At 44.6% G+C, this 17,928-nt stretch overlaps 1 protein-coding gene across 1 annotated transcript; it reads left to right on the forward strand.

Annotated features, from left to right (window-relative positions):
- Positions 1–1,606: 1,606 nt before the first annotated feature.
- Positions 1,607–17,597, forward strand: TARS2 (threonyl-tRNA synthetase 2, mitochondrial). The gene is made up of 18 exons (XM_044672630.1): positions 1,607–1,703; positions 1,883–2,079; positions 2,994–3,117; positions 4,804–4,928; positions 5,768–5,885; positions 6,003–6,067; positions 6,267–6,345; positions 11,551–11,700; positions 11,882–11,980; positions 12,244–12,461; positions 13,156–13,318; positions 13,777–13,914; positions 14,104–14,181; positions 14,447–14,547; positions 14,909–15,010; positions 15,371–15,443; positions 15,970–16,084; positions 17,185–17,597. Exons 1-18 carry the CDS (start codon positions 1,644–1,646, stop codon positions 17,331–17,333), a joined length of 2,154 nt encoding a protein of 717 aa, XP_044528565.1. The 5' UTR covers positions 1,607–1,643; the 3' UTR covers positions 17,334–17,597.
- The last annotated feature ends 331 nt before the right edge of the window (positions 17,598–17,928 follow it).

Below are 17,928 nucleotides of genomic sequence, written 5' to 3' on the forward strand. Positions count from 1 at the left end.
GGCTTGCATAAAGGAGAGTAATATGAAATAACACTGAGAAAAATAGGAGGGAACTAGATTGTTGATGACTTAAAATGGCAAGTTGAAGATTTTGTGTTTTAGCTTTATACACAGTAAAATGTTATCCATGGTTTTTGAGAGGGGGGCTGGTGTGCTGTAGGACTGTCAGTTTGGCAGCTGGGTGGAGGACAGGTTGGAGAGGGATAAAATGGAAACGGGGAGATGAATTCGGAGGTTACTGCATTTTTCCAGGAGATATGAAGAGAGCCTGAACTAGAGTTGTGGCAGATACATAAAGAAGCGGACCCCATAGAAAAGGCACTTTCAATGGCACTTCCACTTACAATGTCAGACCTTTTTGATATGTAATTAAACCTTTTTCCCTCTTATTCCTTGTTATAAGTGATTGCTCTGTGGGAGAGAGTGAGTACAGAAGATACATTGGGAAACTTGGTGATGTAAAAACAAGTTATCAATAAAAAATTGATTTAAAAAAATAAGATGCAGAAGAAAATTACTATGGAAGTAGAATCAAAAAGATTTGGTAACTGATGAGCCAATAGAAACTGTCATCTTACTATAGACAACTTGGTTCTACATTACTACCTATCCAGGGTGTTTGGATACGTTGTCTAGGTCAGCATGCTTATCCACACACCCTTTCCCATTTTCCCCATTTGGGCAGAAACAGAGGTGAGGATTTCTATTACTAATATCTTAACCCCTTTTGTAGTTGATCTGTGAGCACGTACAGTCTTGTGTAACTTTCCCACGTTTCTTTTTCTCTTTCCATTTCAGGATGTTCAGCAAGTCAGAAGACAGAACGGAGATCTGGGGTCCTGAATCTATGACCCAGGCCAAAGACTTAAACCCCTCCTTCCCTGTCTCTCAAGAAGCTGTGACCTCTGTGGCAGCGCAGAATAAATAACCTCTGAATGAAAACTCTCCTTCTACCATCCATGGTCCATCATTATTCTCTTTCACGCCATTCCTCCCTCTAACTACCCTTCACCCTCATTTTCATTGTGATCAATACAATAAACAAATTTCGCCCTAGTCCACTGTGTCCAGATTTAGTATGGGAAGAAAGAATAGGAGACAAGGGAAGCTCGGAACTAGAGTGGAAGGGGAAGAGTGTAAGTTTTTGTAGCGAGAGCTGAAAGCCAAGTTGTCCTATCCTTGGTGGACAGCCAGGAAAACGGATGCTTACAGGTGAGAAAAGGCTTGAAGGTGTCGGTCGTGTTCATTTAAAATTAAAGGAGACTGAAATTTAGCGGGGCTTATTTCTGGGCGCCTTCCCAAGGTGCCAGTTTGTCACGTTGGTCAGACTCGCCGCACGCACGCACGCACGCACGCACGCACACACACACACACACACACTGCCTTTTGGCTGCCAGAGGGATTCAGACTTGGCCTGCATCCCGGGCATTTCAGGCAGGCGGAACCTTTGGCAGCGAGTCCCTGTGATGCTTGGGGAATGCCTTTTCAAGCGTTCCCAGGACAGATGAGTGACGGTCTTCTTAGCCAATCAGCGAGGGCATTCTCGGACAGGAAGCCTTGTGGGGACGAAGGGGACTAGCAGGAGCTGTTTCCGGGACGCGACTGTGTGAGCCTCAACCCTTGGGCAGTGGGGGTCGTAAAGCATGCAAGGGTTGTGGCTGCGCCTTGGGATCCGGGGGACTCCCGGCTGCGGATTACACACGGTGCGAGCAGGGATATACACCCCCCACCCCCACCCCGTTCCAAAAAAATAATAAATAATAAAACCTGTGTCCCGGAGGCCCGGAAGGAGGGGCCACCCTGGAAGCTGCCTTGTGGCAAGAACCCCTCACCCCTTGCCTCTCGACCAACTGCGGCCTAACAGGTCTCTGCTCTCCCCCAGGCCCCCGTGTCGTCCCTTCCCCACTGGCTTGCAGAGAGATTGGGCCTCTTCGAGGAACTGTGGGCCACGCAGGCCGAGCGCACAGCGGAGAGGGCGCGGAGGGAACGGCGCCCAATCCGAGTCCTTGCTCCCGGCAACCGGAGAGTGGACGCTGAAGCTTGGAGCACAACACCCTACCAGGTAGCCCTGCAGATCAGGTACGTGGCCCAACATCCTGCGGCCCCCCCACCCCCAAAGACGTTGAGTCCACGGACGAGTCTCGGCCCTGAGCCCTGTTAAGGTTTATAAAGCAGGACTGCCAGAAGAGGGGCTGCCAATTATATAGGGCTGGGCACTGTTACCTCTTTTGATCCTCAAAACAACCCTGAGAAGTAGGTACTATTATTATCACCCATGGTGGAGAGACTGAGACAGAGGTGAAGTGACATGCCCAAGGGCAAACAGCTGGTGTCTGAGGTCACATTCTAACTCTAGTCTTACCGACTACAGACCCAGCATTCTATCTACAGGCCCACATAACTGCCAAAATTCAATTGTAATTTCTCCACCCTTAGTCTCCATTCTTCCATCATGCTTTCCCATTAAATTTTCCACTTCCAAATCTGGCCTCAGACACTTTCCAGCTGTGTGACTCTGTGCAGGTCACTTAATCCTGATTGTCTAGCCCTTATCAAAGTTCTTTTACCTTGGAACCCAATCATTTCTTTCTTTCTTTTTTTTTTTTTTTTTTTTTTTTTAACCCTTAACTTCTGTGTATTGGCTCCTAGGCGGAAGAGTAGTAAGGGTGGGCAATGGGGTTCAAGTGACTTGCCCAGGGTCACACAGCTGGGAAGTGTCTGGGGCCAGATTTGAAACTAGGACCTCCCGTCTCTAGGCCCGACTCTCAATCCACTGAGCTACCCAGCTGCCCCCGGAGCCCAATCATTTCTAAGACAAAATGTAAGGGTTAAAAAAAAATTTTCTATCCCTCTGATTTCATCTTAATCTCTCTTCCTTATTTTTGTGCTCTCTAGGTGAAATAACAGGTTCTAATATCCCAGAGTTGTGTTCCCACACCACATTTGCCCCATTCCTATAGGAATTCTGACCCTGGCCTTTTCTTCCCTCTTAGTTCCACCTTAGCAGATACTGCAGTAGCTGCTCGAGTAAATGGAGTCATCTATGATATGGATCGGCCCTTGGAAGGGGATGCTGACATTGACTTTCTGACTTTTGATTCCCCTGAAGGAAAGGCGGTGAGTGACTCCCTCACTAGCCAGGTTAAGCTGGCACCTGAACTGGAAAATATTCCAACTGGATTCCCAAGTCTTATCCTATAGCACTTTTGTTTGCTTCAGTTTCATCTTATGGGTAAGGGAATAGTCAGAGACCCTTCTACCCCCAACATTTGTTTGTTTGTTTGTTTTTTTAATTTCTTAAAGGATTTCATCAATGTAGATCCTTTCCACCAAAGCACATGGATACTCTTCTACACCTTTGTAGACAGACTTTGTGATTGCTTTACCTAAAAACACAACTACAGCTAACCTGATATTTCTAAAAAAGCTGAACTGAGGTTTGTGTATCACCAAGTTCAGTATCAAAGCCTTTTGAACTTAGTAATTATAATAACTGATATTTATATATAACACTTTAAAATTTGTGGTTTATCTTACATATATTATTTCATTTAATCCTCACAACAGACTCTTCCCTTTACCTTAAGTCTGGTGCATTTTCCCATTTCTTTTAGTATTGATTATTTGCCTGTTTGTATTGGGCATTGAATAGAAAAAGTTACATAGACCCTTATAATTATATGGTAATGTATTTGATTTCCACAACCATCATATTGAGTACTGCTAGGTATTATAACACCCCTTTTAAAGATGTAAAAACCAAGACTCAGCCTGATTACATGTCTTGCCCAAAATCCAAGTTTTCTTCTAGTGTTCTTTCCAGCTCATCCTGCTTCCCTCTCTCCCTTCCCTGGCATATGATACTCACATGTATTAATAAAAAGGACAGATAGCACACAAGATTATAAAGACATTAAACCAACATGACTACTTTGAGAAGTATCTGAAATACATGTTTAAACATGTCTTGGGCTTCTCTGCCTACCTCTAGAGTCTTAAATCTGAGAGGGATCTTAGAGGTTATGTAGTTTAGACCTCTTTTACAGATGAAGGCTCAGAGGTCATACAGGTAAGAAATGCCAAAGCCAGGATCTGAGCTCAGGTCCATAAGTGAAATGACAGGTTCCGAGCTTTTTTCTGCACTATAATATCTCTTTATCCTTTAGCCAGAGTGCCTTCCACCTTCCCCTGTTTTAATTTGCCCAGCTAATGCAGCTTGACTTTAATATAACCAAATGTAATTAGAAAAGAAAATCTGTCACTCAGATATCTTGGAGGAGGAAGAGAAGAGGGCAGGAAGACTTAAGAGAAAATTCTATATTGTTGGTGCTGAAAGAGAAAGTTATAAAACCAAGGTAGAACTTTACTTAAGGACCTTCATAAGAAGTATATTTTAAGCACAAGAAGCAAGTTTAACATGGGATTGGTTATCAAAAGCTGAAAGGAGTTGGCCTCTTAATGTTTCACACAGATGGGAATTCACTTATGGGAAATAGGACTAGTCTGAGAATCAAGAGATGTGAATTCTACTCCTGACTCTTCCACTAAGTCAGTGTTTGACTTTGGGCCTTCTCTGGTTTTTTTGGGCCTCATTTACCTTATCTGTAAATTAGGTTTAACTAAGAAGTCTGAGGTTTCTTCTAATTTTAACATATTATATTCTCCTGAGGTCTAATTTCCTTCCATTCTCCTATTGTACTCCTGCCAAGTTACCTAGAGAGTGAAGAGCTAATTAAATATAGAATGTTAAGGGTCAGGAGGTTTGGAGGGAAATATACTATTACTCCTTTCTTTTGAATCCAGCTGTTCTGGCATTCTAGTGCCCATGTTCTGGGGGCAGCTGCTGAACATCTTCTAAGTGCCCTCCTCTGCCGTGGCCCCAGCACCTCTTGTGGATTTTATCATGACATATCTCTTGGAGGAAATCGGTGAGTAGAGAAGAGTTAAGGGAGGATGAGAGCAAAAGGAGCTTTTTCAGTAAGAACTTTATGAAAGTAGAGTAGTATTCACATTGGAGAATGCAAAGTGACTAAGTTAAGATTCTCCAGAATTGACTCTATATTCTTCTGGAGTCCTTACTTCTTTCCCAGGCTTTCTGTTTGTCACTGAGAGAGTGAGAATTGAGTGAGAAATTTGTGTTACATGTCAACCATGGAAAAAGTGGGGAGGAATGGAATTCTTGTCCCTAGTCTCCAGCTCCCAGATTCACCTCATACCATCTCTTAAAATTCATGATCATCCTCTCCTTTCAGGTTTTTTTGGTCTAAAATTACGTTAATCCTTCCCTGCTAATCATTCTCCTCAGCACTAATTGTCTTTAACTTTACTCAACTGGACTGCCTACTGTGTCTTTCTTACTCTCTATCATACAGTAGCTTCTGTTTGCATCCCTTTGTCTTCTTTGAATATTTAAGTCTTGCCTCCCTTGGTTGTTCTAAGAGATCATTTAGAGACAGTACCTGTATCTCTTCTTTCCTCTAGGACAGTGATGGGCAAACTATGGCCTACAGGCCAGATGCAGCCCTCTGAAATGTTCTATCCTTCCACACGACATTATTCCCAATCTGACAAATACAAGTAGGATACAATACAATGAAACTTTGAAAGAGTTGCCTTAGAAACAGACTGACAGATGAGCATTTCCTTTCCTTTGGCCCCTTCTTTAAAAAGTTTGCCCATCACTGCTCTAGGATATTCTTCCCAGTTCAGGCTTCTGTTCACTGGGAGTGATCCATCTCATATGTAGACTAACCAATTTGTTTTCTAGGACAGTGCGAGGCTCAGAGCTGCCTATCCTAGAACAGACATGTCAGAGGATTGTAGCTGCTGCTCACCCTTTCCGGCGACTCGTGGCCTCTCGAGAGCAGCTTTGTCAGCTGTTTAAGGTCAGAAAAGGTCAGGGACACTGGGAACTGAGGGCAAGTGGAAGAGACAATAACAGAGGGAAATGTCTTCTTCCTCTCAATAACATCACCCTCTCCCCCTGACTTCCTTCCCTTCAGGATAACCCTTTTAAGCTACAGCTGATTGAAGACAAAGTAAAGGAGCAGATGGCTACAGTATATGGGTAAGAAAAACCCAAGTAATGGAGACCACTTCTGCCACAATAAAAGAAGTAGTACTAGGTCTGGGGCTGTCTTTGTCTCCCAGATCTTCCCTTAGACACCAGGCAGCCTTTCTTCAAGGGATGGAAACTGTGAAGAGGAGAAAACTAGAGGCTCAAAAATGTGAGACACTGACTCTTTTAACCCCCTTCCTTCTCACAGATGTGGCACGTCAGTTGACCTTTGCAAGGGCCCCCACCTCCGCCATACGGGACAGATTGGTGTGCTGAAGCTTCTGACAGTGAGTAAAAGGAGGAGAAAATAGAGATTTTCCTTGTTCACTCTCTTAGGGAGGAGAGAAGGGATTAGTCAGTCATTTTCCATATTCTAGGGACAACATGAATGGGCTTATTACAAGAAAATTTAAAAGTTTCTATAGTATAACTTAAAGAACAAGAAAATTTTGGCACATAGAACAGATTTTGAAAAACCTGAATCTAAATCAGAGAGGCTCGAGTTAAGTTTTTTATTGATATCTATTTGTTGTTTTGGGTTTTTCTTACCACCTCTGAGTATATCTACTGTAGCCTTCATCCTCATACCCTTCCAGAGAGCCATTCTTTTTTTATTACAGGAATAAGGAAAATGAGAGATATTAGACCTGTGATTTAATTGATGTAGGGAACTTCCATATGAGTCAGCCCTGAAACTTAGAGTCCTGGAGAATTATCTTGGGGACAGAGAGGTTAAGTGACTTACCCTGGGCTACCTGCATTGTGTGTGTCTGAGGCAGGTCTTGGAATCCCAGTTTTCCTGGCTTCAAGACCAACTCTTTCTATGACAACACACTTCTCATAATAAAGAATTTTTTCAAAAGAAAAAAGATTCTAAAGTACTAACCAACATATCAGAAAGTCTGACATTATATTCATTGTTCCACATCAATGATCCCCTACCTCTACAAAGAAGTCGGGTATGGGGGAGTAAGTGTTTTTTCACATATAATTTTGTGGCTCACATTTTTCATTGTTTCATTGATGCTGTTCTTTCCACTGGAATTGTTATGGTTATTATGGCTAATGTTTTCCTGGTTCTGTTTCTTTAACTTTGCATCAATTCATTGAAGTCTTGCCTTGCTTCTCTGTATTCATCACGTTCATTGTTTCTTACAGTAATACTCTTTTATATTCATTTACCACAATTTGTTTAACCGTTCCCCAATCAATGTACATCTACTTTGATTCCAGTTCTTTGCCACCACAAGAAGTACTACTATAAATATTTTGGTAATAAACTGGTTGGTAGGGTTTTGTGTTGTTTTGTTTTGTTTTTTTTAAATGACAAAAATAACTTCCAGACCATAAGGAAGACAAACAGACTATATTTGGGGGGGAAACTAAATATTAATAAGTACTTCATCCAAAAGAGGAAAAAAAAGACTTTAAATACCATATGTCAGTATGGTACATAATAGTACTTTTGACTGTAATATTCTGGTTTGCTGTAAGAAATGACAAATATGAAGAATCAGAAATCATGGAGTGAAGTAAAGAGAACCAGGAAAAATACACTGACTACAGTTCCAAAGGAAACAAAATTTCAAAACTGAATGCCAAATAACAATAATGCCCAAGTTTGGCCCTGGAGAAGAGGAAGGAAAATATACTTTCATTCCTTCTTTGGCAGTCGTGGATGGGAGATAACAGGTGTGGAATATCACAGTCCATCAGATGTGAGTGGATATCATGATCATTTTTGCCAAATTACTATTTTTCCTTTTTAAAAAAAACAATATTTTCATAGTGTGGTGGGTAAAAGATGAAATGGCCGAGGAAGCAAAGGTTCAAGCTTCCTAGCATATCAATTTATTAAGCATTTTTTGCTAATTGCCTAAAAAATTGAAACCAGGCTTCCCCAGAATACAGGGGGACAGATTTTTATGCATTAAAAATAATCAAATAAGACCAATTAATTAAAAGAAAATAATTAACCAGAGTATAAAACTAAGTAATCTGATTTCTAATTGTAGGAAAGATTAGGGACTTTCCAAGCTGGGAGAGGGAAAGGGAACAGGTACAGTTTCCTGAAATCAGAAAAAAGTGTCCCACTTCTCCCTTTAATTAAAAGTACCTGGAAACAAATGACTATTCAATACAGGGACAGTTTTCATATAAGACATATGAATTGCTTGAGATGTTGTTCATTCATCCTTTGTTTTCAAAGAGGACCATTGATATCACAGATGATGTCTTGACTTGTTCATGAATTAAATTTAAGTGAGGCAAAGTTGCACAAAATCATCAGCCTCGTTGTCTTCCAAAGTTATCTTAGTCCAGTGGCAAAGTTCAGTTGACAGAATTCAAGATGACTGGTGATGGCTTGCGATGCAGTAGTTGACCTCAGCTTCTTCAAACCACAGTGTTCTAAGTGTTCCACAGCTCCTGCTTCTACTGCCTTCATGGCCATTGGAACAAATCGTTCTCATCCACCTCTTCCACTGGGGAAAGTCTTCACATACCTGGGCCTGTTGGTTATCCTCAATCTAGTTTAGCCCACCTGCCAAAATGGTTTACCAGGGTGTGGCTATGGCACATGCTATAGCTTCTAGGAGCCACAGGTGAGAGCTGAGTAGACACCAAAGGAGGAAAACAGCTCTGGAAACTTCTTGGCAAGCCCTCACACCAGAGATACTAGTCTTCCTGAACACCCCATGCATCCCCTGCTCAATCTTCAGATAGGACTGGGTTTCTGGTCAGCAGAACCTAGGTCCTTAGTTAAGGGTATGTAAGCAATATGTAGAGGGGATCCAGCTTCTCAGCCTTGCAGGCCTAGGTCTAAATAGTGCAATAAAGCCCTCTCTTTGTTCCTACCACTGAATGAAGTTTTCTCATAAGAAAAAAATTGAACTAGACCCGTAATTGAATAGAAAATTAGCTTTAGAATTGATTCACAAGATCGAGTTGGTGTGGTTCACTCAGCTTCCATTACCACTTGCTGTTCTAATCCTCTCAATTTCCTAAACAGGACAGCTCACTGAATGGGACAGAAGGGAGGAATATATTCAGAAATAAAGGTGATATAAAAACAAAGGGTATCAATACAAAACCTTTACAAAGAAAATTAGTTGAAATATTGCTCATGTTTTCTAATAATCAGATATGCAAATTAAGCCAATTTTATAAATTCTTCTTTTTAACCCTTACTTTTTATCTTAGAATCAGTCCTAATAAGTATCAGTCCAAAGGCAAAATGAGTGGTAAGGGCTAGGCAATTGGGGTTAAGTGACTTGCCCAGGATCACGCAGCTAGGAAGTATGTGAGACGATTTGATTTAAATTATTTTAAAATCAAATGGGTTATTGCTTCTCAGCCTTTTGGCTAAGATCAAGTGTAAAATCAAATAGGTTAAAATAATTAAATAAATTATTTTGAAATTGAATAAAATATTAAAGTAATTAAAAGTAACAAATATAACAAACAAAATAACAAAAAGTAACAAAAGTGCTTTTCGAGTGGGGCAAAAATACACTCACATCCCTTGTTGGTAAATTCAAAACTTGCTGAATTTTAGAAAGCAACCTGATAGTACAGAGTAGAAGCTACAAAAATAGTCGTATTTTAATGGAATAATAATTCCATTGACACCAATATACCCTGCTAGGGGGTGTTAAAGTTTTTTGTTTGTTTTTTAAGGCTATTCAGAGATTTTCATGGCTTCATTGTTATTACAAAAAATAGAAGCAACCTAAATGTTGAACAGTGGCAAAGGGATTAAATAAATTGTGGTATTTTGATGTAATGGAATTCCATAATGAAGTTAATATTAAAGTATGACTATTTAAAAGAAATAGAGAAAGACCTGTTTGAAATACAACATGGGAGAAAAATAGAACAAAATGAGAATAGAGTACACACTATGGCCACATGAGAAAAGTAAATGGCAATGAAAGGGCAGAGAATTCTAATGGAGATATAAGAGGGAAAAACTGAAAAGTTACGATATTCTGTGTGTTGATATTTATCAATGCAAATATTTCAAAACTGAAAAAGAAATAAGACCAGACCATTTCACTCGCTGTATATGGTAGGGGGCAATAGAGATAAATAGCAGAAGCTGAACAGGGAGTTCTAGAAAGCTCTGAGCCAGGGATAGAAGGGAGTAGGACAGGAAGGCTTAGACATAACTGTCAAAGAGGAGGGGAAAGGGCTTCCTGCTTTTGAGCATTGCATTATAGAATCCCAGCAGGTTGAGAAAGTAAAACTTGGAGCTTTTTTTTTTTTTTTTTAAACTCTTACCTTCTGTCTTAGAATCAATACTGAGTATCGGTTCTAAGGCAGAAGAGTGGTAAAGGCTAGGCAGTGGTAAAGGCTATCACTCTTCTGCCTTGGAGCCAATACACAGTATTGACTCCAAGACAGAAAGTAAGGGTTTGGAGGGGAAAAAAAAAAAAAGACTACTAGAGCAGAGCTCAGGTCCAAATGTCCCAAGATGGAGAAAGAACCTGGGATTAGGAGTCAGAAGGATCTAAATTCTCAGCCTAACTGACTAACTCACTCTGACCTTGGGACTATTCCCTTCACTTTTGTTGTTGTTTTAACCTTTGCCTTTTTCTTAGAATCAGTACTTTGTATTGGTTCCAAGGCAGAAGAGTGTTAAGGACTAGGCAGTGGGGTTAAGTGACTTGCCCAGGATGGCACAGTTAGGAAGGGTCTGAGACCAGATTTGAACTGGACCTTCCATCTCCAGGCCTGGTTCTCTATCCACTGAGCCACCTAGTTGCCCCATTTTTTGTTCCCTTGACTCTTGGTAACTTAAATGTTTCTGCCATATCACCTCTTCATAGAGATACTGTAGATATGATGAAACATATATGTCACATATAAATTATATGTGGCTTATATGTAAATATTTATAAACATTCTTTGAACAACCATTTAATTTGCTGTAAGAATATAGTGGGGTTGAAGACTCCATTTATCAATAATAGCAATAAAACAGACCATGATGTTGGATTTTATATACAAGACAGTAGGCATGGTATAACTAGGAACTCTGGCATAAATGGAAGGAAGGTTATATTACTGACTAAAGTTTGTGGTAATCCAGGCAAGCACTGGTGACTGGCTGAACCATGAAGAGGCCTAGATAGAGGACTCACAAAGGGGATGAGGTGAGATCATCTAAAGCGATGATCCAAGTGGTATAGGGTGAACACTTGGGTCTATCAATGACAGTGAAAACAAGGCTGGAAGTGTATTTAAGACCAAAATTTGAATGGCACAAGAAAGAAATAATTAAACATGGATCCTAAGGATCTGATCATTGGGAGCCAGCAGTTGAAGGTGTCCTGCCAGTAATACTGATGAGAAAAATTAGAGTTAGGTAAGGCAAGACAGGCTGTTATGAGAGATTGGTGGCAGCCCTGTTAGCTCCCCATGTCATCAATAGGGACATAGTGGAGGTTGCTCTGGGGCCCTTTCTACCTTCCCTTTCCTGTCTTCCTCAGAACTCATCCTCATCATGGGTAGGGCCTTCAGGGGCTCAGGAGCCATTGCAGAGAGTGTATGGTATTTCCTTCCCCACTTCTGAGGGACTGAGAGCCTGGGAGAAGCAAAGGGAAGAGGCAGCAGCAAAAGATCACAGACGCATTGGGAAAGTATGGCAGTGCTGGTCACCAGGGATGGGGGTCGGAAGGGTAGCTTGGGTGGACACTGGGAAAAAAGAGGCTGGTCTTGGTGGGAAGGAAGGGAAGGCCTGGCTTGGGACCAAACAGGGACTAGGGAGCTCTGAGGAGCATAGATCCCTAGCCACCTCTGACCCAACTTGTGGATCTCCAGGACCAGGAGCTTTTTTTCTTCCATGAGCTGAGCCCTGGAAGCTGCTTTTTCCTGCCACGGGGGACAAGAGTATATAACGCACTGATGACTTTCATCAGGGTATGAGGGACCAGAACCCTGAGGGGGATCACTAAAGAGAGAACTGATAGTCACCCTTAAGGGAACCAGAGACATGGGAGTGGATTAGAGAAGAGGAAAAGTGCATAGATTTATGTAGGTTTGGGGATCAAGGGGAAGAGAGCATGGAAAAGAACCTCAAGTGTGTGATGCTTTGAGAACTTTGATTGTGTACAGGTTGGACTAGAGGCCTGGGGAACTGGGGGCTCTTGCTTCGTCCTGATCCCGTCTGCCATCTCCTTCAGGATGAGTACGCCCGTCGAGGGTTCTCAGAAGTGAGGACTCCAACACTCTTCTCCACAAAGCTATGGGAGCAGTCAGGACACTGGAAGCATTATAGTGGAGACATGTTTGTCCTTCGGCCTCCCGACCCTGATGGACCCACAGATTGTCAAAATGACTGTTCCACTAACCACCCTCAAAGCATGCTGGCCCTTAAGCCCATGAACTGCCCTGCACATTGGTGAGCTGGGAGGCTGGATCTGTTGGGGACTAGACCCAGGAATCTGGGATATTGGAAAGAGAACTGAACTGAGAATCAGGAGGTCTGTATTCTAAATCTTACTGCCACTCCCTAGAGGAGAAAATGGAGGAGTCGGACAAGATGTTCTTTAATGTCTCTCCCAGACCTGACTTTGTAGGATTAGCCAAATGGTAGACATTTGGTGAGCTCCTCCCCTGCATAGGTGGTCACAAGGTATTCAGTGGAATCATATGCAAAATTCTTTTCGTGGGGGGGGGGAGGTGCCGCCTTAGAATTTAGTTGGTAGTAAGATAACACATTACATAACAGTTACAGAGGCACCAACATCAACAGTATAAACTGCTAGAATACAAAACGAATGCATACACATAAATAAACCCTGATGTGGAGGAGAGGAGCCCCTGACCAGGAAGGGTCAGATAAGATTTCCCAGAGGAACTCAGTTTTGATGTGTGATGGGAAAAGAGGAGACAAAAGGACATTTCAGGAGCAGGGAAGGGCATCTTTAAAGGAAAGGAGACAGGAAACTGTCTGTCATTTGTGTGGAGACAGTCAGCAGATTGGCTGGACTAGAGTGCAAAGGCAGACTTCAGCATTCCTTTGGGACTGGGAGTCAGGACCTGAATCTCCCCAGAGGACACCAACTCACTCCTCTCTCCTCCCTCACTGCTAGCCTGATATTCGCACACCGACCCCGATCCTGGCGGGAGCTGCCTCTGCGGCTGGCAGATTTTGGGGCCCTGCACCGAACCGAAGCCTCAGGGGGTCTAGGGGGCCTGACTCGGCTCCGAAGGTTCCAGCAGGATGATGCTCATATCTTTTGTGCTCAAGATCAGGTTATCCCCTACTTTGTATCATCACTCCTTTTGTTCTCCATGAGTTTCTAGCACCTCATTAGCTCATTGTACCCTCACGTGTGCCCTTTGAAGCACCATGTTATCCCAGTTTTGTATGCATCTACATACATACTCATCCATTCCCTATGACTTTTTTAACCCTTACTTTCTGTCTCGGAAACAAGAGACAGAACAGGAATGGCTAGGCAATGGAGGTTAAATGACTTGCTTAGGGTTATACAGGGAGGAAGTGTCTGAGGCCATATTTGAACCCAGGTCCTCCCAACTCCAGGCCTGGTGATCTGTCCAGTGTGCTACCTAGCTGCCCCACTCCTTTGTCACTCTTGATGTCTTTTATTCTCCCCACCACTACCCTTTTTATCGTGGCCATTTGACATTAGCACTTCCTCAGGCCCTCAACCAAACTTGCACCTCCCCCACGTCCTTCTCTCCTCCAGCTAGAATCTGAGATCCAAGGATGCCTTGATTTCCTTCGCTCTGTCTACACAGTCCTTGGCTTCTCCTTTCATTTGGTACTGTCTACCAGGCCGTCTTCCTTCCTAGGGGAGTCTTTCCTTTGGGACCAGGCTGAACAGGTTAGTAGTTGAGGGAAAAATGGGAACAGGAGCCACAAACCTCCATGGGATTGATGGAGAGGAATTAGCAATCCTGGAGCCTTCCCCATTTTTCTGGGAGGAGACAGCAGAAAAATGGGGAAGACTATGTGAACGTGGAAAGGGGAGTTCCCTAGAATTCCAGAGTGACTTCATTCTGCCACCCTCTAGATCCTTCAACAAGCCCTAGATGAGTTTGGGGAGCCCTGGGATCTGAATGCTGGAGATGGTGCCTTTTATGGACCCAAGGTGAGTCATTGTTCCTGGATGGATGAAGAGCAGGTGTGCTAGAAAGTGGGGACAGGCACTTCCTCCGGAGTCAGAGAACCTTTGTTTAAATCCTACCCCTGGTACCTAGGTCACCTTAAACAAGTCACTTGTTTTCCCTGGTCTTCAGTTTTCTCATGAAGAGATTGAACTAGATGGCCTCTGGGGTTCCTTCTATTCATGATCCAAGTTTCAGAGTGATCGAGGATCCTAGTGCTGACCAACCCCATGTACTGTCTTTCTCTAGATTGATGTTCATATCCAGGATGCTCTGGGAAGGCCCCATCAGTGTGGGACAATCCAGCTTGACTTCCAGCTGCCTTTGAGATTCGGCCTCCAGTATATGGGGTATGGAGGCTTCCCCACTCCGTGTCTCTTCATGGTACTCCAAGGCATCCAGCCCATGAATACAGTGTCCATCTCCTTTCCCACTTGGTCCTTTTTGCCAGAAATCAATACTGTATATATAAAATGGTTCGGTTCCATTTGACAAATATTTATTAAGCACCCACTGTTTAAGGTGCTAGGCATACCAAGAGAAACAAAACAGCCCCTATCTCCAAGTCCCTGGCATTCTCTTGGGAGGAGGCTCCCACTTCTCCTTCCTCCATCTCAGACTTCTAGGGCACTTTTTCTGGGGTTTCTGGACCTGGGAGATGGGGAAAAGGTTTGAACTCAGTTTCTGACTTTCTCCTTCCTACCCATCAAGGCAAGCAGGGGTCCTGGAGCGCCCAGTCCTCATTCACCGAGCAGTGCTAGGCTCAGTGGAAAGAATGTTAGGGGTGCTGGCTGAGAACTATGGAGGCAAATGGTAAGACCACTGAGCCATAAGTTCTGACCTCTGTTGCCCCAACAGAGGCAGCAGGACATAGTGGATAGGAAGATCTGCATGTAAATCCCAAATGAGACAGTTCCTAGCTTCCTGGCTCTAGGGGAGTTATTGAACCTCTGTCTCAGGGTGCTCATCTGTAAAATAGGGCGAGGGGGAAGGGGCCTGCCTCTACAGGTCTTCCTGCTCTGAGTCTAAGTCTTTGAGACTCTCAGATACACACAGCCCCACAGTGTCTAAACTGTTTTACTCCTTTGTCTCGTTGCACACTTCCCCAGGCTTTATTGTCCCCTTTCCATTCTTGTGGAGGAGTAACTGCACTGTTTCTCCTCTCAACCTCAGGCCACTGTGGCTCTCTCCACTCCAGGCTATGGTCATCCCTGTGGGAGCTGAGCAAGAGGGTTATGCCCGAGAGGTGAGAGGGGGAGCTTGGGATCAGAGCTTGGAAAGAATGAGGGAATGTGGTCAGGGTCAGGACTGAGAAACTAAAGTAGAAGGTAAGGAATGGGAGCCAGGAAAAGCCAAAGGGTACAAGAAGCCTTGTTAAACCCCTGCTCTGCGTGCGGGTGGGGAAACAAAGACAAAAATGAAACTGTCCCTTCTCCTGGGGGAATACAGAATCTACCCAGATCAGTCTGGGATATGGTTGCCTGGAAAGAGAAAGAGCATTGCAGAGGGGTTAGGGAAGGCTTCCAGAAGAAGAGACGCCTGAATCTGGGAGGAAGGGATTCAGAGGTAGAGCTGAGGGTGTGGATTAGAGGCTCTGGGAACGCACAGAGATGAGTGGTTGGAGGCCAAGTCGAGTGAACAGCTCATTGCCCAGTTGGGCCCAAGTTCCAGTCAGGTTCATGGAAGGGGAGTGAGACGAGATTCCTGGTCGGACTCTCCTTGCCCTTTGGTCGCCAGTGACTCTTGTCATCTCTTCCCAAACTTTCATCCAGGTGCAAAGAGCCCTGCAGGCCGCAGGACTGGTCGGCGACTTGGATAAGGACCCGAGCCTGACCCTCAGCCGGAGAGTCCGACGGGCCCAGCTTTCTCAGTATAATTTCCAGTTTGGTGAGTGATTCCAGATGGAGGAGCAGAGCTGGCACCCAGAATCCCAGGGTGCCACCTGTGCTGAGAAACCCTCTCCCTTTTCTTCCCAGTTAACTTATGTCAACTCCTTCAGACTCTGAGGCTCATTATCTCTCCCGGGGCCTAAAGGAGCTGGGAAGTGGAACACAACTTCTTTGGCACCCATGCCCATCTCCTTCCCCAGTTTCATCATCTTCTCCCACTCAGCATCCTTCCACCTCTGGGATTAATTGGGTTTTTTTCAGCTTTAGAAAAAAGGGACAAGAAGGATTAATGAGGTTATTAAGTAATTGTCTTTGCTTGTTTATCCTGGACTGCAACAGAGCCCTGGGCAATGGAGGCACGAATGACACATTCTGGGACAAGGAACGTCTTGGTGGTTTCTCACCATAGCATAGTGGATAATCATGACTCAAGAGGACTTGAGTTTGAATCCTGCTTCAGAAACCTGAGAATTGTGTGACCATGGGCAAGTCCCTAAGAATCTATAAAATGGGGACGTTAATCTTCCTTGAAGGGCTGGTGCGCTGAGCAGATGAGATCATCAGTATCAAGTGCCTGCCTCTATTCAAGTGCTCTATCTGTGGGAGCTCTTGCTGTTAAGGCCTCGGTTTCCCCATTTTTCTAGGGCTTAGCCCTCTCCTTTAGGAGTAGAAAATGAGCGCGCCTCCCCTGGTTTGCTTCTGACTTTGCCCACCAATATCTAGCTTCCCCTTGTTCTCTGTGAAGCCTTTGTCTCTGCCTAGATTGGCCCACATCTGCATTCTCAGGTTGTTTGTGACATCCTCTCATCTCTTGCACCTTGTTAACTCTCGCCTCTGGATCCCTGACTGGAAATGATAATGAGGTGGGGAAGTTGGGAAGGAAAGGGAAGAAACGGTTCTTTCTTATCTCGGCCTCCCCTCCTCAGAAGGCAGCTGGGCAGCCAAGGGCACCGCTAAATATAACCCTCTTCCTCCTCTGCCACAAACGTGGTCAGGGATCCCCATCTCTCCCAGAAGCCCAAGTGGGCCAGCGCTGCCTAATGTTCTGGAGCCTGAGCTCCTGGGCTGCACCTAACCCGCCTCTTCCTTCTTCCATAGTGGTGGGGCCCAGAGAGCAGAGTCGGGGGACGGTAAACATTCGAACAAGAGACAGCGGCCAGCTGGGAGAGCGGGCTGTCGCCGAGGCAGTAGGTCGGCTTCGAGAGTTGCAGTACGCCAGGGTCCTCAATGCCGAAGAGATATTTTGAGCCAATTCATGAAAGCCAGCAGAAGCATTTGGGGCCTGAGCCACCAGCCTCCCTCAGGAATGGTGGGGGGAAGAGAATGGAACACGATGGCCCTCCTGGAGGGGGTCACATTTGGGGGGTTTCCCTGGAACTCTGCTCGAGCTGGAGGGAAGGGGCACATAGGGCATCCGTCTGTCCCCCGGGCGGCACATTCCCAGGGGAGCAACATGTGGTCTGGGGGGAAAAGAGAATGATGATGAGAATAAACTTGGACCTTCAGCTGTTTGTCTGTCCCAGTCAGCCTCTGGGTCAAAGAAATGGGGAAAGGGCTGGCCTCTGCCCACGGCCTCCCCACTTCTGAATGAAAGCAGCCAAGCGTGGGAGGTAGATAAATATACATCCTGCTCCCCTGCGGGACCCCCCTCTCAGGCTCTGGAAAGCGAGGGGGGACAAGGGGGGGCATCCAAACGGAACGTTCTCTCCCAGCCCTGAAAATAGCTTATTCTGGGCCCCCTCTCGAGGCTGCCCATTGGGCCAGTAGGGGGGGTGGCGGGGCGGGAATCCCAAATATCCGACTGGAGGGGCCCCTGGAATCCTGCTGGGGAGTCACGTCTCG

This window comes from Gracilinanus agilis, chromosome 4, assembly GCF_016433145.1.
Source record: "Gracilinanus agilis isolate LMUSP501 chromosome 4, AgileGrace, whole genome shotgun sequence".
Taxonomy (NCBI): domain Eukaryota; kingdom Metazoa; phylum Chordata; class Mammalia; order Didelphimorphia; family Didelphidae; genus Gracilinanus; species Gracilinanus agilis.